The sequence below is a fragment of the Pleurodeles waltl genome, chromosome 9 (assembly GCF_031143425.1).
Source record: "Pleurodeles waltl isolate 20211129_DDA chromosome 9, aPleWal1.hap1.20221129, whole genome shotgun sequence".
Classification (NCBI taxonomy): Eukaryota; Metazoa; Chordata; class Amphibia; order Caudata; family Salamandridae; genus Pleurodeles; species Pleurodeles waltl.
In genome coordinates, this window is record NC_090448.1 from 749,823,452 (window position 1) to 749,847,798 (window position 24,347).

Sequence of the window (24,347 nt, forward strand, 5' to 3'; positions counted from 1 at the left end):
GGAGGAATTTGCAAGGAGGGGGTCATCACAGTTCTGGACACCTTAGGGGTGGTCCCAGCTGAGGAGGTCACTCCTCCTTGCTATCCCTAAGTTTCCCACTGGATGTGCAGCCAAAAGTGGGGCTTTGTCCGGCAGGGCGGGCATCTCCACTAGCTGGAATGCCCTGGGGCACTGTAACAGGAGGCCCGAGACTTTGAGACTCACCTCCAGGTGTTAAATTTCCTGTAGGGGGGGAGGTGTGAAGCACCTCCACCCAGGACAGGCTTTGTTTTTGGCCACCGGGCCACCGAGAACACAAAGTCTCTCACCCCATGTGGTCAGAAACTCGTCTGAAAGTGGCAGGCTGGCACAGACTGGTCAGTCCTGCACTAGCAGTTTGGCTAACATACAGAGGGCATCTCTAAAATGCCCTCTGGGTGCATTTCTCAATAAACCCAACACTGGCATCAGTGTGGGTTTATTATTCTGAAGTTTGATACCAAACTTCCCAGTATTCAGTGAAGCTATTATGGAGCTGTGGAGTTCGTAATGACAAACTCCCAGACCATACTGTATGCTTAATATGGCCACACTGCACTTAGAATGTATAAGAATGGACTTAGACACAGTAGGGGCATATTGCTTATGCTACTATCCCCTCACCTTTGGTATAGTGCACCTTGTTTTAGGGCTGTAAGGACTGCCAGAGGTGGGCTTACCTATGCCACAAGCAGTGGTTTGTGGGCATGGCACCCTGAGAGGGGTGCCATGTCAACTTTGCCTCTTTCTCCCCACCCGCACACACAAGCTGCAAAGACAGTGTGAATGTGCTTGGTGAGGGGTACCCCAGTGTGGGTGGCATAATACATGCTGCAGCCCTTGGGGACCTTCCCTGGCCACAGGAACTTTGGTACCATGGGCACCTTTTATAAGGGACTTAACTGTGCCATGGGAGTGCCAATTGTAGGAACAATGGTACAGTTTTAGGGAAACAACACTAGTGCTGGGGCCTGGTTAGCAGGATCCCAACACACTCTAATCAAGTTGGCATCAATATAAGTCAAAAAGTGTAGGGGGGACAGGGTAACCATGCCAACAAGGGCACTTTCCTACAATACCATTGTATCATCAAGGTTGTGCTAACTGAACTCTATTTGAAGAAGCCCAATTTACATTGAAGGCTAGATGTTTTTTTCTATCAAGCTTGAGGCCGTGAAGTGCTTGGATATGGAGTCATGACTCCTTTTCCACCATTTTGGAGACAACACCTTTTGCCATCTTCCTCTCTAGAACGGACTTATGTGCTTGGTTGGTGATCCTCCAGAGGTTATCAAGAGCATGTGCTATTGCCTAGTGTTAAGCTCTACTCAGTCAGTTGGTTAATGTACCCAATGAACAGGTCTTGACAAAAAGAGAATGCCACAGATTACAATCCTGACAGCTTTTTCACCTCTTCATCTCTGCAAGGTTGATGTAAATGAATTATAGAGATTTTGTTAAGAATGGCACCTGCTTTTCAGTGCTATGAAATGGCAAAACCTGTATTACCAAGCGCTATATAAAAAAACAGTTATTTCCCCAAACTGCCCCAACACACACCAGACAAAGAACCAGAGGGGAGAGGATGTGCCATAAGAAGCAGAGCTGCCGCCTTTGGAGCTAGGAAACACGGTTTGAGTGTTGGCGCCAGCTTGACATCCTGTGATTCTGGGTAAATCAATTAATCCCCCCTTACTACCATAAATGAATGTGTTCTTGGGTAATGTAACCGGTGCTCATGTAAAGTGCTGTAATACATTTGAATCGCATTGGCACTATTTAAAACTACAAAAATATAAATAAAGAGCTCCAATACCTTTGTGTCGCGCTTGCTGTAGATAAAACTGCAGCAACAAAAAAAGGCTCTGCAGACATTGCAAAGAAACAGCAAGATGCCCGAAAACAAGGAAGGGGAAGAAACAACATACCGCCACTAGCGCAAAGCGGCAAGGTAAAAGAAAAAATAATGCACCACACTAAGGTGCATGACCAATCCTCCAATAATCCATGTATCAGTGTCAGTCTCCAAGGCGGTAACAAAACAGTTTCAAAGCGGGACAAACGTAAGGCATTTACAAACCACATCAAGGGATTTTTTAACGGCAGGTCCAGGAACGAATGAAAGGTATGGGCTTTGTTGAAGCCCACAGAGTAGATTACAACATGTCGAGAAGAGCAGCGCTTGTTCTGCTATGCTCGACCTAAAAATTTACACATCAGAGGAACGTGCATCAAATGCAGTATGCATGTGCAGAAATGTGAGATTTTAAATACATTTTTCACAAGTAACGTGTTTTTTAGTGTTTCTCATTTCCTGAAATACTAATACGTCAGCAGCTCAGAAAGTGGCTCTTGCACGAGTCTTGTGATTTTAGGAACTTGAATATTTCTGTATCGCTTTGTTAAGGAAAGACTTCATATGAGTATGTAAAATGCACCTTGCTTTCGAAAGTGCACTACTTTGCAAACAAAGAGCTAATGAAGCTAGTTAGTGACAACTTAAATACATAGTGCCTCCTATCAGCCATGAGAGATGTTCCACCAGTCCTGCTTTTAAGGGTCGAGCGCACAAGCGCTCCGTCCCTCTTTTAATCTCTCTTAGGGCTTTTAACCACGCCCCTGCAACGCCTGTCACTTTCATTGGTTCGTGGGCTTGCCTTTTAAAATTCGCTTCATTTCATTAGTGAAAGGCCTGGATACGTCCCGCCTTTTCCGCTGTTTAGCCCTCCTCAAGCGCACCGGCCAACCACTGAAAACATACGAGGCTCCATGTTTCCAGCCTGGTTTCTGCACTACTTTATCTTTTTATTTTCCACGCAGCTCGATCATGCTTGTTTTTTTTGGTTTTCAATTTCAGCGTGATCGCGCTGGGTTTTAGATAGCGCAATCGCGCTCATTTTTTTCTTTCAATTTATGTGGCAAGAAACGTTTGGTCAGGAGGTTACAACGCTAATAGCTCAAACTCAAGCAAACGCGAGACCCATTGCATTGCAAATGCTGTTTTTTTTACGGGCGAGTGCAAAGGGCTCCGTCCCATGTTGTAATCTCTCTTTGGGCTTCAAACCATGCCCATGTCACGTCAGTCTCTTTCATTGGTTCATGGGCTTCCTTTTTCAAATCTGCTTGCTTTCATTAGTGAAAGGCATGCATACGTCATGCCTTTTCCGGTGTTTAGCCCTCTTATAGTACATCGACCAACTACTGAAAATATACGAGGCTCGATGTTTTCCGTCAGGTTTCTGGACTACTTTTTCTCTTTATTCCGCAGCGCGATCTCGCTGGGCAGTAGTCTAGCGCTTTGCATGGCGTTGATCCTGTTACGTAGGTAATTACACTTTTGACGGTTACGTAGACAATTGCACTTTTACGGGTTACATGGATAATTGCACTTTTGCTGATAGGTTTCACCACAAGTGAACTTTTATAGGAGTTTACAATGCTAATTGCTCGAGCAAACGTGAGACCCTTTGCATTGCAAATGCTTGTTTTATTTGCAGTTTGATATAGAGCGAACTCGACTCGAAGGGATTGGAGAGCTTTTCATGAGTACCGAATACATTGCACAAGGTCATTTTTGGTAGTCACGGGAGTGTAAGTGATTTGCCCAAAATCACAGGATGGTGAGCTGACGCCGAGACTCGAACCTGAATCCGCAGCTCTAAAGCCTACAGCTCTAGCCGTTCTTCGCTTGACCGCCTACAAAACAACAATGAATGAACTAATCATAATTCACGTGGGAGGATTTCAGTAAAAATACACCAGTTGTTGAAATTGTATCCATAGGCTCTTTAGTTTCCATCGCTGGCCATCCTCGTGATTGTACTACCCTCTCCCCCTCCGACGCATGCATCCCTTTCGTGCGAGTCCAATTCTGTAGCTGATTCAGCTGCGGAAAGGGCCTTTAAAATGTGGTGTGTGGGGGAGGAGCCGATTGGGGTGTGGCAGAAGCAGCAAAAGAGGAGCAAACAAAGGGACCTTCTGCTCTTTCCGCAGCACAGTCCGCCTGGAGCGAGGCGGGCAGCGGAAGGGGGCTCTAAAGGAAGACACGGGCATCCATTGGAAAAGAAAGGCATTCACAGCCGCTCCACGGCAGAGCCTGGCAGGAGCGGGGGGAGGAAGGCACCACATCGGAACATCCCTCTCAAACGCAGCTGGCTGGAGGATACTGAAGAGGAAGATCCACCCCTACAGGAACAACATCCACGAATGAGGACCGGATGCAGGCACCCCTCCTATAGCAACAACACACCCGCCTTTTACTGGAGGAGGGTCTGGTATATTATCCTATAACCTCCATCCCCCACGCTCGTGTAGCAGCAGATGCTGGGAGGTGGAAAGTAAAGGAACGACCAATAACCGCTTGTACACCGTTGCTACAGTACGGAACAGGGGCGACCGGGCGTCTGCTGTGATCTCTATATAGTGTCACTTGGAGCTCCTGGCGTCTCCTCCTGTACGAACACCGCCTCCGAAGCCGACCTCCAGCCGTCTCTTGGACTCGTCCTAGCAGGGGGCGCAATAGAAACACGCTTACATCGCAGATTGAAAGATATCGCTCTAGGACGGGGTCAGGAAGTCCCTCACCCAATTCCGACTCGGATAAGCCATCTTTCTACCAACGGTCAGTTGCCCAACTAAGGACACAGTATTTATTTATATTTGTTTGAATTTAGTGTAGCGCTTCGTGCTACCTTTGTGATACTTTAGAGCGCTAAGTCTTGAAAACGCCATTGAGGAGACTGAGCGTCCAACCCAATACATAGATGCCCGATTTTGGCTCTTCCTATATCTTAAGCAAAAGGACATAAAGGGATACCAACTTAGACGCCCGGATATGGAAATATAATTGATATCTGCTGTTAAAGTATCTTTCACCCCTCCAAGTGATGCCCACCGCCTTACCTGGTACCCACCACTTTACACAGAACTCGCCCCCTCTTCAAGTGCTTGCCAACTGGCTTACGGAGCAGAAGCTTAAATCTTAAGGAGCCACTCAGCACACCCCCTCGCTAACGAAGAAGTCTACCTGCTGCCATGAACGGCCTACCAATGCCACCAGCACCGACAGGCACCGCCAGCCCAATCGAGGGTTTGCCCCCCCTGCCCAAGGGCCTCAGCGGCCTCCTCAACTCCAGTGGCGGCTCGTGGCGTGAGGTCGAGCGCGTGCACAGCAAGAAGACTCGTATCCAGGACGACCTGAGTCGCGCGCGCCGCCCCAGTGCTACTGATGCTGTTCGGCGCACCGGAAGGCCCCTGAACCTGGACGCTGCGCTAGCCATACTGCGCAAAGAGATGGTAAGTTCCACATTTTATTACTTTGAATGGTTGTATATGTTATTACTATGGCTTTTCCGCAATGGAAAGTCAAGTTGACAAGGCATCAAGTACATTTTCATTGAACCAGTTGGCCTAATTTGGGGCCATTTACTTAAGTATTGATAAGCATCTGAGCAAAAAAGGTATATTTTAATTAGTGTTTGAAATACGCGCAGAAACCAGCGAACTTGCCCTAACAGGAAAAAAAACAGGAATTGGAATCGACTAAAGCTGAAACGGGCACTTCAGCATGCTTCTCTAGGTGACAGTCAACCACACGTGAATTATGTGGGCCTAGGCGTGTTAATGCTCCTTATGATAGAAATGTCAATAATATTTATGTATGTGCCTTTTTGTGGTCCACGTGTTCTGTGCGTAAAAGGAAGCTTACACTACGCTTCCTGTACGTAGGGTGACCACCTCCTTCAGGTCACCATGGGCACTGTTTTCAGTCATGGCTTTTGTGTGGTAACCTAATGTATTCTGGGTGTTGTAGTCTTGTTTTGCTTCTAGTACACTAATTAGACTAACAAACCTGAAATCTGTGATGTGCTGGTGAAAAGGAAATGTCTCGGGACAATATCTATACTAGTGATATGAAGTTAGCTCGTTGCCCGAGTGGCACTTGAAGTAGATGGACTGCATAGCATATGTCTGCTGTTTTCCACTTTCATGAGTTGAATGGGTGTGCATCACGCTACCTTACATAAACCGGAAAGTCAGTGCTGTTACATTGTTTTATATCACTGTAAATTCAAATTTCACTCAGTACCCTACCCGTCTGTTAGGTACTATCACTTCCGCAATTGTAAAACACTGAGACCAGACATTGTTATGATTTATTTGCAGAAATTCTTTAAATGGGGAACATTTGTGAACTTTAGATGGGGATGCTGAATGGTCAGCTATTGAATATCTTTCCTTCAATTGGTGCTAAGCTTTCAAGTAACAAATGTAGCTGTTTCGACTATTAGTGATTTTGGCGAGTTGCTGAGATTTTAGAGATCTAGCCATGCCTCTTTATGTGAGCGACTCCAGTTTTTTTTAGGCCTGACCTAGAAACAACTTAAGCTGCCTCGCCAGGCTTTTGTATTCAGCAATCATTGGCAACGCCCATAGTTCTGACGCTGCCCGCCAACCTTTTATCTTTGTCAGTGCTTGTATTGTCGTGACTTTTGGAAAATGTTATTGTTAGGGAATCTGAAAGGACCTCGTTAATGTAAAAAAAAAATATAACATTGCCTGAAACCCCCCCAAAAAATTGGGCCTAAAAAAACACACATTGACATCAAAGTTCCAGACACTTAGGGCAACCTCTTTATGTGTATATGTGAAAGGGTAGAATGCTGTGTCTTACAGTGAAGTTATTTGAGTCGGCCTTTATGTTTGAATACTAAGGCTCAACTACCATTGTAAAATTATGATGCGGTATTGGACTGAGCTGTGTTCAGCGAGATGGAATCAGTCTGTTAATTAGTACCAAATTTGTGTATTAACCATCTTTAAATAACCCACATCTTCAATTTACAAATTCATTATTTGATTTTGGAGCGCTGAACGTTCACACCTTGGGTAAAAAAAAAAAATATAGTCAAAACCTACCCTTAAAATTCTTACATTCTTATAAATTGACATTGGTAAAAAGGGAATGACGAACTCGGCCCTCTGTGGTTCGTAATTTAGCAGCGACATCTACTCTGACAATGTTTAACACACTAGGTTAGATTTTCTTTCCAATCTTTGAACTACTGGACATTCAAATCATGCCCTTTTCCTCGTCTGACCATGCTGTAGTCTTAGCCAAGCTAAAATTAGCAGCACTCTCCACCATCTAGATGAGAGGACCACCATCCTTAGTTAGAGCAGGCGACATAGAAAACAATCAAGAGAATTGAAAGCTCATCTAAAGTGGATGACACCCCATCCAGCCCAACTCTTAACCAATTGTAAGTAACATTTTAGCAATCTGGATGTGGTTACACTAACTGGACAATAGTCTAAAATCGGGATGTAAGTGTGTGGTATTTCTATAGCACAAACCTAGCCAGTAGACCTCAGCGTGCTGTGTATGGTTAAAGACAAGCATAAAGTCAATGTGTGATAGGAAATGTGATTGGGTTATAGACTGTTATTTAAAGAGAGATGTCTTCAAATCTTTTCTAAGTAGGAGCAGTGTTGCGGCGGTTCTGGTAAATATGTGGGTGGTGTTCCAGGTCCTGGGTGCATAGACAGAAAAGGCCAAGTGCCTTTTTTTAATTAATTTATTTATTTTTACACTTTTTATAGTCTGTAGTCTTATGGTGTCCTGGTTGCAAGTATGCTCAGAACCACCAGGGATAGTAGGCTTGCATACAAGATAAGGTTGCTGGTCATGATAGATCTGTAATTAATGCAGCTGGTTTTCAACATGGTGCAGGCTTGAAAAGGGTGCTGATGGAGTCCCATCAGGATGAGGGTGATATGATCATATTTCTTCAGGTCGTGGATGAGATGTGCTGCGGTGTGCAGGATTACTTCGCTGGGTGACAGTGTGGAGCCTGGCAGGCCATGGAGCAGGGAGTTACCTCCATATAGATGCAGCAGTCCTGAAGTCACTTGCTGGGTGAAAAGGTTTCACTTTCTTTAGAAGAGGGAGCTGAACCAACAATTAACAGTAAATAGTAGAGAGAAGAGCTTTCCAAGTTGAAAAGAATGGAATGAAAAGTGGAGCAGACCTGACCCCTGTCCTTGGAGGACAGCACCCATTGCAACAGCCATCTAATTGTCATCACGATTTGTCAATTGAGCTAGATGTGTTTTGTTGATAAAAATCCTTAAGGCAGGAACGCAGTAATGAACATCCCTTTTAGTATTGTGTAAAATAATGTAGAGCCACAGTCAAGAAATCCACAGTGATACTCACAACAAGCATTTCAGCTCTGAATAATGTCTCCTTCCCTTTCATCAGATGAGCTGCCTTTCTGAAGCGAGTGGTTACAGTGGTGAGCCCTGTCTTAAAGAAACCACAAAACCTGGCCAATTATTACTTGGAATTCCAACAATGATTTCCAACAAAGGCTATCAAAGCAACATCATGGAAGAGGAAGATGGATAACACATTTGCCTGTCCTTCAAGCCTACATCCTCTTCTACTTGTCTGCCACTTTTGATTCTGTATATCACCAATACTGCTCAGGCAGCCACAAGAATGAGCCATGTTTTCAGGAGTGACTCTTAAATGGATCAATTCCTTTCTAAAGATGTCAGAAATTAGTCTTCTCAATCAAGGATTTATGGACCTCATGGAAGGGTGCCTCAGAGCTGCCTTTCTCTCCGTTTATGAGACTTAAAACCAAGGTTACTGAGCAGCAAAGCTTGCAAGTACAGATGTGGGCAAACCACCCAAAGTCCCACATCAATGTGGGGGTAAAGATAGTTTTATCAGCATTAAGAACATATTCACAATTTCATGATAGAGAGCTGCATATGCCTCAGTAGATCAAAATGCGTATAACAAGCTGAAAGACCACCAATGCCTACTGTTTCCCAGGGCCTGGGGCACTTAGTGAGCCTCATGTCCCTCACGAGAAGGGCAGGCATCTGGACAGTGGGGCAGTGGAATTTACATTTCACCACAAATCAATCCAGTGGGCAAAGATGTAAACCGACATGTGAATATGACGAGGAAGACATTATTATTGTTGTTGTTAACAAGACATGGAAGTGCTTTAAGGTGAGCAGTTCACTATTTGGGAGCCCTAAATTGGTGGTCAATCCATTAGCTTTTTAAATTAGTTCTGTGCTTTCAAAGAAGCCATTCCATGCATTTAGTCTACTTTCTTTGTCACAGATGAATGACTTGGGTGTGTACATTAGAGAGGGATTTGTGAGAAGCAAATAGTTGATGAAATTCACAGATATTGTTAGATTAGATTACATGGGTAAAACAAATTAAGATAGCCATGCAGTTTAGGGTAGCCTTTATACATAAGGCATCTATAGGGGAAGGGAATTGAAAATAAACAAGGGAGGAAATTTGAAAGTATAAATCAAGGGCAATTTTTTATGCAGGGTCTTGTGAACATAGGAAGTGGAGATTTTTTCAGATAGCATACAATCTGTGGATGTAAACTGGAAGAAAAAAACATTTTGAATTTGTATTCTAAAGGTATTTGGCAATTGAAGTGACAAGATTGCCTGACCTCTCAAAACTGGATTATTGTAATACTGCGGGTTCAGCGGTGTCCAAATCTCAACCCTGAATTATCAAAATAAGCCTATAAGGTTATAAATTAAATTGAAAAAGCACAGGCATTGTTCCCCAGCGCTGAAGTCACTTGCCTGTCTTCTCCTTGAGCAATAAATACAATTTGAAAAATCTTTCATCATTCACAAAATGCTGTGTGGTAATTTGATGAAATACATGCAGGAATATACCCTGGAGATAAGCTTATCTGTGTTTACTGTTTGGGTCGAACCTTCCTGAGTCGGCAAACGAAGCTCAAACGGAAAACACAAGGTCCCTCAAAGTCTTGGTGCCCATGCTGTGCACTGAGAACAACCTATGCTAACGTGCCTTATAAACATGAGAAAACATGACATTTTTATGCTAGCGCAGGACCATTTCCTATGTATTACCCATGCTGTGCCAGATCTGATTGCATGAGGGAAGTTTGCACAGCCGCTGCCCATATTGTATCTGTTCTGTGTGAACGAAAGAAGCTTGGACAGCCACTGGCCATGCTGCACCCAAACCTGTGTGTTAGGAAAGCTTGCACAGCCACTGCTCATGCTGCACTCAAACCTGTGTGTGTGGGGGAAGCTTGGACTGCCACTCCTCATGCTGCAGCCAAACCTGTGTGTGTGAGGGAAGCTTGGACTGCCACTGCTCATGCTGCAGCCACACCTGTGTGTGTGAGGGAAGCTTGGACTGCCACTGCTCATGCTGCAGCCAAACCTGTGTGTTAGGAAAGCTTGCACAGCCACTGCCCATGCTGCACTCAAACCTGTGTGTGTGGGGGAAGCTTGGACAACCACTGCTCATGCTGCAGCCAAACCTGTGTGTTAGGAAAGCTTGCACAGCCACTGCTCATGCTGCAGCCAAACCTGTGTGTGTGAGGGAAGCTTGGACTGCCACTGCTCATGCTGCAGCCACACCTGTGTGTGTGAGGGAAGCTTGGACTGCCACTGCTCATGCTGCAGCCAAACCTGTGTATTAGGAAAGCTTGCACAGCCACTGCTCATGCTGCACTCAAACCTGTGTGTGTGGGGGAAGCTTGGACAACCACTGCTCATGCTGCAGCCAAACCTGTGTGTTAGGAAAGCTTGCACAGCCACTGCTCATGCTGCACTCAAACCTGTGTGTGTGGGGGAAGCTTGGACAGCCACTGCTCATGCTGCAGCCAAACCTGTGTGTGAGGGGGAAGCCTGGACAGCCACTGCTCATGCTGCAGCCAAACCTGTGTGTGAGGGACGCTTGCACAGCTGCTACCCATGCTGTACTCGTTTTGTTCGCAGGGAGCTTACATTACTGCTGCACCTGTGGTGTGGGAGAAGCGTGCGCTAATGCTGCCCTTACTGTGCCAGTTATGTGTCCTTGAGGAAATGTGTACTGCTTCCAGAAGTGCAGGGCCTGCTGTGTGGTCACATGGATAAAGCGTGCACCGTTGCGGCCTGTTCTGCACCTGTGTTTGAGGGAAGCGTGCATTGCTGGGTGCGCAATACTTTGGATAAGTAAAAAACTTTTATTTCCAGGTCCCCACCTGAAGAAGTATTCTCATTTTTGTATATACATTTCAGGGAGTACGGAGATCCTATATGTAATGAAGTATCCTTCCTTCATTACATATAAGATCTGCCCCTGCAGACTTCACTTCAGTTTTCTCTGACTTGTGAAGCAATTTCTGCTTTTGCCTTAATTTGAAATGATTTAAAATGATGACAGCCGTCAAAGGGGCTGACCCGTGCACCGAAGTAGCCTTTGAGATGCATGAGCTACAAAGGGCTGATTCACAAAGATTACTTAAAATTTTGAGTAAGTTTATACTTTTGAGTATGTTTACTGCTTATGGCCCACACTGCGGCTGAGCTGGGGGAAGAACAAAACGTTTACTGCTTTTGCTATTCACAAGCCCAAAGTTTATGCTTAGACAAAAGTCTAAGTTACACGTCTCCACCACCAGAGTAATGCAATTGGCTGTCTGTTGTGTGGGTGGGTGACATTCCTCCCCAAGCCCCTCCATGGCCCCCACTAATCCCCATTTTACTTTTCTCTAATCCCATCTCCTTCTAAAGCAGTTTACCATATTTCCTATCAACTCCCTCCAATCCCATCCACATTTACTACTAAAATGTATATTTAAGTGTGCGGAGACTTCGCAGTCGGGGCAGAGAACTCCAACATCTAGGCAATGCGTAAAACTCCCCACGTAGTTTGTGAATTACAATTTGTAGTACATTTCGTTGCGTTACAAAACGTACTACTAAGTGAAGTTTATGAATCGGGCCCAAAGTGTACAAAGGCGTGTGTAATGTAATAGGAAGCTGTTGAGAAGTTGCAACCGTTGGGGCAAGATCACTCAATTCAAAATGACCACATCCTGGGGTGAAAGTTTAGGCAGGAAATACTGTTGATATGTGCTTTAATAGCCGGCACAATGGAAGGAAAATGCTGCACTCTTCCTCCCAAAGCTCTGGGAAGTTCTGTTTCCGCCAGGACAGATGCACAGTCAGCAGATCCTACGAGTGCCTCAATCTCGCCCGTGCAGGAGAGTCACTTCCCTCTGGTTAGCAAGGCTGTTTATTGAATAATGAGGAGACTTGTAAGCTAGTGATCGAACCATGTATGTGTTGTTGATGTGAGTGGTGAATGGGATTCCTTTTCCATTCATCATCTTCATCTCTGCCTGTGAGGTTCAGACAGGGATGATTTTTTTTTTTTTTTAAAAGCCATCATATTTGTAGGGTAGATCTTTGCTTTTTCTTTTCGGTTTACAGACCTTCAGCTTTCTTTTTCTTTAGGCTATGTTACACATTTGTTTGGGCACGGGGAGATTTGAAGGCTATGCATAGGATGTTGAGGCAACGCAAGGACTCGAACCAGATTTCACATGTTGCATGGTAGGTAGCTATAGAACAGAGACCACATCGCCTCCCTTCAAAGCTCTGCTCTGTTTCAACTCGAGGAGTACTTCGGGGCGAGCCAAGCCCAGGCACCGGGCTGCGTGTGTTAAGCTTTCAGTAGCTCGCCCACCCCTATCAGGTTTGTCCAGGAATGGCTCCCTCAAAGACAAGCAGTACCTCATTTTAAAATGCCCGAATACGGAACCAGGGTTATCATAAGAATTAGAAAAGTGGGTCCGTGGGTCTTATTTCTGGACAGGTTTATACCGTATGTGGGAAGCTGTATCCAACTCACACTTTAGCCATAAATTACGGAAGAGAGCCCTTCCAACGTGCGTGACTAGCGCTTTTGGTCGAACGAGATGTTATTTAACACACATGGTGCCACTGATCGAGTGAAACATTGGTTGACTCACTTAAAGACATTTTTGGTAATATCATTATAAAAGGAGTGAAGCAGGTGAAATTGGCCACTTTCTTTCTGCCTATGCAATCGAATTAGGGATGCTTTCCGGATTCTTGGGTGGAGAAAAGCTGAAATTAGTTGCTTTTAGCAGCACTGTGAGGTGACTTGCAGTTTATGTACGTTAATGACCGTTCCATTAAGTTGATTGCCCGGATTCACGGCCTTTAAGCAGCTGCCCCTGCAGGGAAGTTGCAGCTCATGCCTGCTGTCAGTGGCCTCCTGGTGCTTTCTAGCAGGGAAGGGCCCCACGCTCACAGCTTCACTGCCAGGGATTTCGGGAGCAGCACAGTCTCCCCTGTTGAGGAACGTCTGGAGCCGGGCAGCGTAATTAACTTATTGCAATTTTCAATTAAGGTAGTAACTTCATTGTCCAGCCCTTAAAAGAGCTCGAAGAAGGACGTCATATTGCAGGGCATTTCGCCCAGACGCCGACATTTATCTTTTTACATCCGGGAAATACAAATGCAAAACCAGTAGAAACAATTTTGCATTGTTAACATGGGGTATGGGGGGAGAGAAACTTTCATCGCTTGGTACTGAATTTCACAGATGGTGGTTGAAATGAACGCGAACAATAGTGTTTTCATCATTCTTAAAAAAGCTGTCTGTCAAGAGCGGAATTCCCTGGTGCAGCTGTTGAGGGCATATCAGCCGGCTTCACAAGTCCTGTTTTTTTTCTTTTTGGTTTTATAGTTATATATTTTTTTTAAAGGTCGAAACCTACCTAACACAACTCATGTGAGTGAATGCGTGCATGGATGCTTGTGAGTGAATGCGTGCATGGATGCTTGGGAGTGAATGCGTGCATGGATGCTTGTGAGTGAATGCATGCATGGATGCTTGTGAGTGAATGCATGCATGGATGCTTGTGAGTGAATGCATGCATGGATGCTTGTGAGTGAAAGTGTGTATGGATTCTTGTGAATGCATGTATGTCAGTGTTGGTGAATGAGTGGATGTGGGTGGGTGTCTATGTACGTGGGTGTGGGGGCGCCGTTCTGGTATGGAGGGGGTTATTGGGCTTGCAGAGGGGTTGGGGGAGTCATCTACCAGTGACGTTTTCGTGGCAGTGCTACCGCCGCGGAAGCCCTGGCGGAAAGCCGACTCCTAATACCGCTGGCGATCTTCATTGGACCGTGGGGTCGGAGATGCTAATCTCCAGCCCGGCGACTCCAACCCCCTGGCGGTACAGGCAGGGATGTGGTGGGTTGGCAGAAGCCAACCCACCACACTCATAATGTGGCGGTCTTCATTTCCGGCCCGTCGGCAGTGGGACTGCCACTGCAAGCCTGGCAGTCAGTAGACTGGTGTCCACTACTTATACCCCTTTTTGCCTTTGAAGTAGGCATACTTCAAAGGAAAGTTTCTGTTCACAAGATCCTGCCATGCCCAGGCCTGGCCCCAGACAAACTCCAGGGGGTCGGAAACTGCATTGTGTGAGGGCAGGCACAGCTCGTTCAGGTGTAAGTGACAACTCCTCCTTCCACTCTAGCCCAGATGGCCCATCAGGATATGGAGGCCACACCCCAGCTCCCTTTGTGTCACTGTCTAGAGGGAATTCACAACAGCCCTACTGCCAGTCTGACCCAGACGTGGAATACACAAGCAGGCAGAGGCACAGAATTGTTTGAGCAAGAAATGCCCACTTTCTAAAAGTGGCATTTTCATACAAACAATGTAAAAACAATTTTTACCAAAAGATTTATTTTTACGTTGTGAGTTCGGAGACCCCAAACTCCATATCTCCATCTTCTCTCAAAGGGAAACTGCACTTTAAGGGAAACTGCACTTTGAGGATAATTAAAGTCAGCCCCCATGTTAACCTCCCTCTGTAGGCCTTGCAACAGTGAAAACCGAATTTGTAAGTATTTCACTATTAGGACATGTAAAACACATCAGTACATGTCCCACCTTTAACATACACTGCACCCTGCCCTTGGAGCTACCTAGGGCCTAACGTAGGGGTGCCTTACATGTAGTAAAAGGGGAAGTTTGGCCATGGCAAGTGGGTACACTTGCCAGGTCGAACTGGCAGTTTAAGACTGCACACACAGACACTACAGTGGCAGAACTGAGACATGTTCACAGGGTTACTCATGTGGCTGGCACAACCGGTGCTGCAGGCCCCCTAGTTGCATTTGATTTACAGGCCCTGGGCACCTCTAGTGCACTTTACTAGGTACCTACTAGTAAATCAACTATGACAATCATGGATAAACCAATCACTAATACAATTTACATAGGGAGCACTTGCATTTTAGCACTGATCAGCAGTGGTAAAGGACTTGAAGACAATAAACCAACAAAAATAGATCAGAAAAAATAGGAGGGAAAAGGTAAATGGTTTGGGGATAACCCTGCAAAAAGGGCCATTTCTAACACATCCCCCTCCCGGCCTAAAGCCAGGGTAGGCCAATCAATACCTTGCTGGACTTCCTTGCTCAGGGCGATAGAACCTGGATAGTGCCTACTACTGCAGGGGCTCTTGCCAGTTCTATGCCTCTCTGAACCCAGGTAGGTGGATCCCTCGGTCAGCACTCTTAGTGCCCACTAAACTAACCCTGGAGGAACCCTTCTCCTCAGCCAAGGACTCCATCTGTGCAGCACCAACCTTACCTTGCTCACAGATGCATCCCAGTAGGCAGACAGTACCACCATGGCCAACAGTGTGAAGTGGCCCCTTCCACCTCTGGGGTCTGACTTCAGTTCCCGTCCCAGAGAAAACTCTGACCACAAGGATAACAACCAACAGAGGCCACTGACAGCTGTCGGTGTCGAGAGCCAGGCCCCAGGCCATCCTAGGGTCTCTAGCCTCTATGGTTTCGAAAAGTGGGGGGCAGTAACCCCAGGTGACTTGCACTCTTTTTCCACTTCATCTCCCACTAGTCCAAGGGTGGTATCCTGAGACTGGTTACTCAACTGAGGGTCTGTACCCTCAGGATGAGCAGAGGGCAGGAGTGGGCTCTCCCTCCTGTCTCTCTTGCTCGGGCCCTGTACCTTCTGCCTTGGAGTGGTACTCCCAGACAACTGAACTGTGAGGGTGCCTCTGGCAGCCACACCCCCCAGTTCCCCTGGCACCTAGGGCAACGTATTCCCCAGAAGGCAGTCTATGAGTTTCTGGGGACTGACTAGGACCCTCCTCTGGGTCACCTCCCCTCCCACACTAGGGATACCAGGGCCATAGGGCGGAAGAAGTCCTGTCCATGGGCTACTGTCACCCTACACACCTAGCCGGTGTACTGCTCTGGGGAGACAAGCCTTTCCACCATCATGGTATGGCTAGCCCCATTACCCCTCAGAGCAGTGACTGGGACCCCATTTACTGTCACCTAGTGGAGGTGACTCCCCCCACTCTTAGGGATCACCAACTCACCCTCTGAGTCTACCTCCCAACTAAGGGATGTCATGACATGGTCTATGACTGCCCCTGGGGGTTACCTCCCCCTAAGCCCACATTGACCACGCATGTAGAGGGGCCACCAGTGGGGATTGTCTTAGGACAGACCGAGTCCCCATTCATGTGTCCTAACTTGGAACACTCAAAGCACTGGGGTTAAAAATGGGGTGCCCGGGGTTACCGCCCACCAGAACATCCCTCCTTCCTGAAAGGACCTGGGACCCTTTTTCTCCCCCCTTATCTTGGGACCTGTCTGTGTCTCCCTTAACCTCCCTCTCCTTCTTCTGTTGAGGACCCTGCCCACTTTCGGCAGAGTCTCCCCATACACCTTCTTATGGACTCTGGTACTCACCCAGCGGTCCACCTCCATAGCAAGCTTCCTGGGGTCAGTCAGCTTACTATCAGTCAAGTGCTGACACAGCTCTGTAAGACACGGACTAGACAAGTGCTCCCACGCAATTAAGTTGTACAGCCCCTGAAATCTGTCACATTACTGCCCTTTACCCAACCATCCAATTCTTTGCAAAAATAATCTACACAATCTAGCCAGGTCTGGGAATCAATTTTCCTACTCCCTCTAAACTGATCCCTGTACCTGTCAGGAGTGAGATTGTACCTGGTGAGAAGGGCATCCTTCATGTCGGCATAGGTGAGGTTGTACCCCTTACCCAAAGCTAGCAAAATGTCCCTCCCCTTCTCTGTGAAGTGGTTCCACAATCCAGCTACCCAGTGCTTCTCAGGGACCCCATTTATGTGGATAGATTCCTCATATCCCTGAAAACCACCTCTGGATATAATCTCCCTTTTTGTACTCGCTCCCTACAATCCTGGGAATGTGTACTATTCTATCCGATTGCCCTGAGGTATTGCTGCCACCGTCATTGCTGGTTCTACTCCTCTGATCCATCTCCTTCATTCTGAGCTCAAGGTCTAAACACATCTTCCTTTCCTCCATGGCCTGCTTCTCCTTTTCGTCCTCTATTCTTAACCTCTCCAACTATATCTGGTGCCTCCTGGCTTCTCTCCTGTCCTCCTTCTCCTCTGGAGTCAGGCCCTTAAAACCAGCACTGCTGCCTGACCCAACGAGTACCTCCCCCCTGGCAGCTCCTGCACCCTCAGCACATCTTCCCTAGGATTTGGGTCCACGGACTCCCCAATTGGATCCTCAGAGTGCCACTGGCAGTTTTGGCTGCTACCCGGGCCCTCCATGTCTTTTGTAGCTCCTCCTTCTTGGTGAGACCTCCGACTCTGACTTACAGGTTTTTGCAAAATGCTTTCAGTTTCTTCATGGTGTAGGTTTCTAACCTATCCTCAAAAAACAAATCCTGGGATCCAACTTATGATGCTCTTGACTGAGACATGATGTTGTTGAAGTTCACTTGAACTCAAGACCAAAGGGAAAAAAAAAAAAAAATCTGTATGTGTGACGTATTGGTCTGCAATATGGTAGTAGTGCACACCAGTCACTGTGGGTCAACTGCAAATGCAAGTCTATCCTCACCTCTGACAACCAATGTTAGCAATTGGGTCTCTAGTTGGCAGTCAGTTTGCACCCTGTCCAAGGAGGGACCCCCTCTCTAGTCAGGACAAGGGAGATACCAGCTCAAATGACCCCTGCTCACCTTCTTGGTAGCTGGGCACGAGCAGTCAGGCTTATCTCAGAAGCAATGTGTAAAGCATTTGCACATAACACACAGTAATACAGTGAAAACACTACAAAAGAACACCACACCAGTTTTAGAAAAATAGCCAATATTTATCTATATAAAACAAGACCAAATATAACAATCCAACATACAATAAATAAGATACACATTTTTCAAGAATTACTTACAAAGACAGTTCCTTGAAGTCAATAGCTCCGCCTGGGGCTATCATGGCGTCGTGAACAACAAATCCAACAGTTCAGGTCGGCCGCCGCGTTGTGATCCAGCTACCTTGTCGGGAAGACCCTCAAACAGTACCTTGGAAATGCAAAGCGTTGTGATCCTTGCGATAAGGTCCGGGGAGCGGCGTCGCAGTGTTGGTTCCAGAGGTCGTGCAGGGTTGTCGGGCCCTTGAAGTCACACATTGCAGATCGAACTCCGGGCTGATGAAGTCAGGAGCGGTGGCGGGGATGGCATCCGGGCTGCAGTGCGAAGCGGGACGATGTGACGTGCAGTGCCCATTGGTCATGATGCAGGCAGCAGCTCTGTGACGGTTTCCAATGTTGTTGGTGAGACCAGGGTTGCAGTGTGAAGCAGGCGGTACGGCTCCAGGCAGCTCACGGTGCAGGCCAGCAGCGGTTTCGCAGTGGTTTTTCTTCTTGAACAGCACAGAACACACAGTTCCCAGTGCTGCAGGCAGATGAAACTAACGTCTTTGGTATCCCTGAGACTTCCAACAGGAGGCAAGCTCTACTCCAAGCCCTTGGAGAATTTTCTCAAGAAGGATATACAGCAAAGTTCACCCGTTGCTCTCTTTTAAGGCAGAAGCAACAACTGCAGGCCAACCCAGCAAAGCACACACAGCAAAGGGGCAGTACTCCTCCTTCAGCTCTTCTCCTTGGCAGAGGTTCTGCTTGATCCAGAAAGATTCTAAAAGTCTGGGGTTTTGGGTCTGCTATTTATACCCCTTTCTGCCTTTGAAGTAGGCATACTTCAAAGGAAAGTCTCTATTGTTCACAAGATCTTGCCTGGCCCCTGACACACTGCCTGCATTGTGTGAGGGCAGGCACAGCCCTTTCAGGTGTGAGTGACCACTCCTCCCTCCACTATAGCCCAGATGGCCCATCAGGATATGCAGGCTACACCCCAGCTCCCATTGTGTCACTGTCTAGAGGGAATTCACAACAGCACAACTGTCAGTCTGACCCAGATGTGGGATACATAAGCAGGCATAGGCACAGAATGGTTTAAGCAAGTAAATTCCCAATTTCTAAAAGTGGCATTTTCAAATAAACAATTTAAAAAGCCAACTTTATCAAAAGATGTATTTTTAAATTGTGAGTTCAGAGACCCCAAACTCCTCATCTCTATCTGCCCTCAAAGGCAAACTGCACTTTAAGGATAATTAAAGGCAGCTCCCATGTTAGCCTATGGGAGAGATGGTCCTTGCAACAGTGAAAACTGAAATTGGCAGTATTCCACTGTTAGGACATGTAAAACACATTAGTACATGCCCCACCTTTAACATACACTGCACCCTGCCCTTGGGGCTACCTAGGGCCAACCTTAAGGGTGCCTTACATGTAGTAAAAGGGAAGGTTTGGGCCTGGCAGGTGAATACTTTCCAGGTCGAATTGGCAGTTTAAAACTTCACACACAGACACTGTGGTGGCAGGGCTGAGGCATGTTCACAGGGCTACTCATGGGTGGCACAACCAGTGCTGCAGACCCACTAGTAGCATTTGATTTACAGGCCCTGTGCACCTCTAGTGCATTTTACTAGGGACTTACTAGTAAATCAACTATGCCAATCATGGATAAACCAATCACCAATACAATTTACATAGGGAGCACTTGGACTTTATGCACTTTACCACTACTGATCAATGCTAGAGAAAATAAACCAGCAAAAATAGATCAGGAGAAAGAAGGCAAAATGTTTGGGGATAACCCTGCAAAAAGGGCCATTTCCAACACCCACTCTACCCCACACCACTGTACTCCACTTCCTTTTACCAAAATACACCCATTCCACTCTACTCCACTCCACTCTATTATCAGGAGTGGCTTGCAGTGCTTTGTAGGGGCAGGACAGCGCGTTTGGGGTGGGGGCGGGGTTGAATTAATTAAACAAATAAACACTTACCTGCATCGTCGCCGCCACCACCACTCCTCTGCTGCAGGCACAGGCTCCCAGCATGCCCTACTCCCAATCCTGACGCTGCTCAGAGCAGCTTTGGGATTGGGTGGGAGCGCCTAGCTAGGGTGCTCCCAGGCAGACTGGGAGCCTGGGCCTGCTGTCTCCAACCCGGCAACACAGTACCCGGCTGGAGAGAGCACAGTCCGCATGTGTGTTTGGCAGGCCAGAGACGGCCGGCTAAAAATACATGCGCACTCCCCCCCCCCCCCCCCCTCAGTGTTCGTCACAGCCGGTGACCCCGCACCTTTTAATACAGAACGATAATAAACATAGTTTATTATCGTTTTGTAGTAAAAAGTTTGCTGCTGGTGAAGGGGCGACAGTCCTCTGCCCTAGTGGAGGAGCCCACACCTGTCTACACCCTCATTCCACCCCACCCCACCCCACTAATATTTAGCAGTGCTGAACAGAGGCTACATGAGTGTACAACACGGCTAAAACACATTACCAAAGCCAATAACTCTTGCATATGTGAGGCCTGATGGTTTTGTCAATGCTTGTCTCAGAGAAAGAAGTTTTGAACTGTTCAGGACAATATGAATACAAATTAAATACAGAGCTAGTTTGGCAGCAGTAGTCTGCACATGATAACGTTAACATTTTGTGTATTGTTTTGTATTCCATCATCTCTATAGCGCTTTCATAGCTCTTGTTCAAGTCCTAAGATGTTTGTGAAACTCATATTGTGGCCTCTTGTTCTAGCAGCATCATGTTGAATAATGCACAATATAGCCTATTGTACTTTCTGTAGTTCTTTCTTGAAGTAAAATGCCTTTGTCACAGGTCTCCACCGTTGTTTCAAATATATTGACATTTCTAAATGGAAATAATTTACTTAGTCACAGATTACCCTTCCAGTGCCTTGGATCAACATTGAGGCATCACTCTGGGATCCTGAATCCTCTCCCTCCCATATGTCCTTTTACAAAAGAGCAGGTGGAAAAACATACCCAGTCATTTTGTTGGGGTGTGGGAGTATCTAATTTGTTACAAAAGGAGTCACACTACGAAAGTTGTAGTGTGTGTAGTCCATGGGTTGAAGACATCATGTAGTCTCCAGCTTTACCCCTCACTGTGTCACTACTGATGACATGTAATATGTGTATTGAGCGGGTCTCCTGATGTTTTGTCTCCTTCTCTCCCACCTAGGTTGGCTTACGTCAGCTTGACATGTCCCTTCTATGCCAGCTGTGGTCCCTCTACGAATCCATCCAGGAGTACAAGGGTTTGTACCAGGACATGTCGTCATCCGTACACTCCGAGGGCTCCTACGCTGCTGGCTTCTCAGACGAAGATGAGGACTTTGAGGCGAGTCTGCCCAGTCCTGGGGCAGAGGTCCCACAGCTGCGCTCCCTCAGTGTGGCACAGCCACAGAACTCACGCGACCAGTGGCTACAGGACTCTTTTCACATCACCATTTAACAACTAGGAGGATCGGTGACCCCTCCGTCTTCAACCCCTGGATTTTAATTTAATTCTCCCTTTCTCCACAATTATTTCCCTTTTCACCCTCTCTACCAGACTGCTTTTTTTTTTTTTTTTTTTTGCATTTTTCCTGGATGCTTTCAGTATCTCCTAGAACACAGAACTAACTTTCATCTTTGAAGTTTGGATGCGCGCAAGAGAGAATCTGGGAGTGCCGTAAATTCCCTTTTCCCACTTCTACAGCTGTTTGTTGGAATTGTGGCCTCTTGTACGGCCAGCAGTCCTGCCTGATTCCTTGTAGCGTTAGATGCGGAGGAAATAGGACTACGGGTACTTTGTGAATATATGTGCAATTCATTAGAGTGCCTCAAGATGGGAAACCAGGAACTACAGGCGATGTCAACTCCCACACAGACATCATTACTAAGTCATACCCCATCTCGGGGCATTGATGAGATGCGAGCCATTTGCAAAGGGTAGGGGGTCCTCAGGGCACCCATTCCTCTTTGAAGATGTTGACAAAAAACGTTTTTTGGGAGTATTCCTAAAAAAATGTTTGTTTAACTTTCCATTATATTATTAAACACATCCAATTTTCTTTTTAGGATAACTTTTACCTTTAGGACAATAGGCTGCATTTTTTTTTAATTGCCTTTTTTAAAGCAGTCACACACAAGTGGGTCAGATGGCCCCTGAAGTCCAGCATGCCTTGGACCCTAGCGATCTGCCTAATGCCGAATAATGAGGTAGGTTGAATTACAACCCACTACCATTTGGAATTTTGTTCACAAAATTCCTTTCCATTTTTAAAAAGTTGCTGCACAATTTGCAGCCACTTGTTGCACATGGAAATTTGTACATCAGGCCTGTAGTCCTGATTTTAGAATTGGATAACTAGGACTTGGAATGCAAAGCAGAAACCTAGATAAGATCAGCTACTTGCACATGAACCTGGGAAACGTGAGGGTTGTGCAAGAGGAGATTTGAGAAACCCTGCTAGATCATTTGTATCATGCCCCTCAGCAACCACTGCAGGGACTGTAGAAGCTGTGAGTGCCCTTCCACTATTTCATAGAATGCTATTTACTGGAAAAAGCAGGCCTGCAGGAGCTCTGAGCTCACTCTGTCCCCACTGCCAGTGCTTCTGCACCTTTCACTACAGTGCCTCCTTCATGGAGGGGCAGGGACTGCATTAGTGTGAAAATAAATCTTTACAATGATATGAGTAGAATTTCTTCTGAGGGCCTGTTGGTGTCTGAAAAAATGGTGCTATGAAATGAAATGTATTTGTGAAACAAAATTAAAGCATTACCGTACAATTGGGGTAATTTCTGTGTCGTTGGGAATGTCAGCTATCCAGCAGGGCCAGTATGGGAACCTAACACAACCATCGCAAAAATGTCATACCAGTCTCACATTTCACAGGAGCATTGTGAGCAAGTCCATGAGAGGTTTGATAGGGGATGTTCTACAACGTGTGGGGAAAAAAAAAAGTCAACCAAAGAGGAGATGTAGCTCAATGGGCAGAGCCCCTACCTGGGGAATCAGGCTTGAGTCCTGGACACTGCTCAACATCTTTTTACTCTGGCCAAACTACTTAATCTGCTTCCCATGTAAAATGCTGTAATGGGGTGCTTGGGAGGTGGGGAGCGAGACCTACGTTTCTGTCTCCCAGGGGCCTGTTTGGATGGGGGGCACTGGCCACTGAAGAAAAGGACCAAGATAAGTAGTTGTCAGACAGTAGGTGAGGTAAGATGAAGGTTTTTTTTTTTTTTTAGTGAGGGTCAGGAGTTCAGCCTCTTTGGCTGACTCCTAGTCCATGGGCAGATCAGGGAGAGGCAATTATTCTTGTCAGGTTAGTTGGGGTCCGTTGATTTTGTACCAGTGTTGGGTAGCATGGTGTTAGAGCCAGTGTGTTGTCTTTATAGAGGTAGGTGGTGTAGTATGGATATTATGGGTTGGGATATCGGGAGGTTTGGGGTCTGGACCAGGGTGAGGCAGTTGGATAGCCACTAACTACACACAGTGTGCGCTGCCTGGAACGATGACCTCCAGAAGCCTGGGAGATTGAGGCAGGCCTAGGTTGGCTTAACTCGTCCGAGATGGCAGGTGGTAGGTATTGCAGTAGCAGCAATAGCTTCCTACTCCCCCTCAAGGGCAGCATGAAGAGAAGTGTGGAGGCCATTAAGCGGCCAGTGGAAGGGGCACAACTAGGCCTAGGGCTAAGAGGTAAACCGATACAGGTAGGCATAACACTTCAAACAATGTGGCAGAGCTACCTTCGAGCCAAAACACAAAAATAGAAAGGTGAATTTTGCATTTTAAACATATTGTTGAATCCGTTACAATTGCAAGAACTAGGTTTTAGTGGATTTTACCGAGTTTATAAGGCTATTGACAGACATTTTTCAAAAAGAGAATGTGTAATTTGACAACTAAATAGCAGCTTCTACACATTTCAGTACAAAGGACTTTAAAACCAGTTTTCGTCAAGTTATTTCAAGACTAAGGCCAGCTTTTTAATTCTCTGAGAATTCCCTTTGTGAAACGACAGTGAACGCACAAAATATTTCTGATTCCATTCAGAAAGGCACTCCTGTCTGACTTTTGGCTAAAGATACAATTTCAGTCAGAAAATTGTGACGTTGCAAAATAAGCTTTTTTGGCTCTACACGTGTACAGTTCTCAGAATATTGAGCTTAGTGAATTTTATACCTCATTTCGGGCTGTGTGACGAGCAAGTCTCACTTTTGATTCCTAAAATATACTCTCCTTCCC

The 24,347-nt window shown here is 46.3% G+C and overlaps 1 protein-coding gene across 1 annotated transcript; it reads left to right on the forward strand.

Annotated features, from left to right (window-relative positions):
* The first annotated feature begins 3,947 nt into the window (after positions 1–3,947).
* Positions 3,948–22,888, forward strand: FAM89B (family with sequence similarity 89 member B). The gene is made up of 2 exons (XM_069207886.1): positions 3,948–5,313; positions 21,294–22,888. The coding sequence occupies exons 1-2, from the start codon at positions 5,053–5,055 to the stop codon at positions 21,564–21,566; spliced, it is 534 nt and encodes a 177-aa protein (XP_069063987.1). The 5' UTR covers positions 3,948–5,052; the 3' UTR covers positions 21,567–22,888.
* Positions 22,889–24,347: the final 1,459 nt, after the last annotated feature.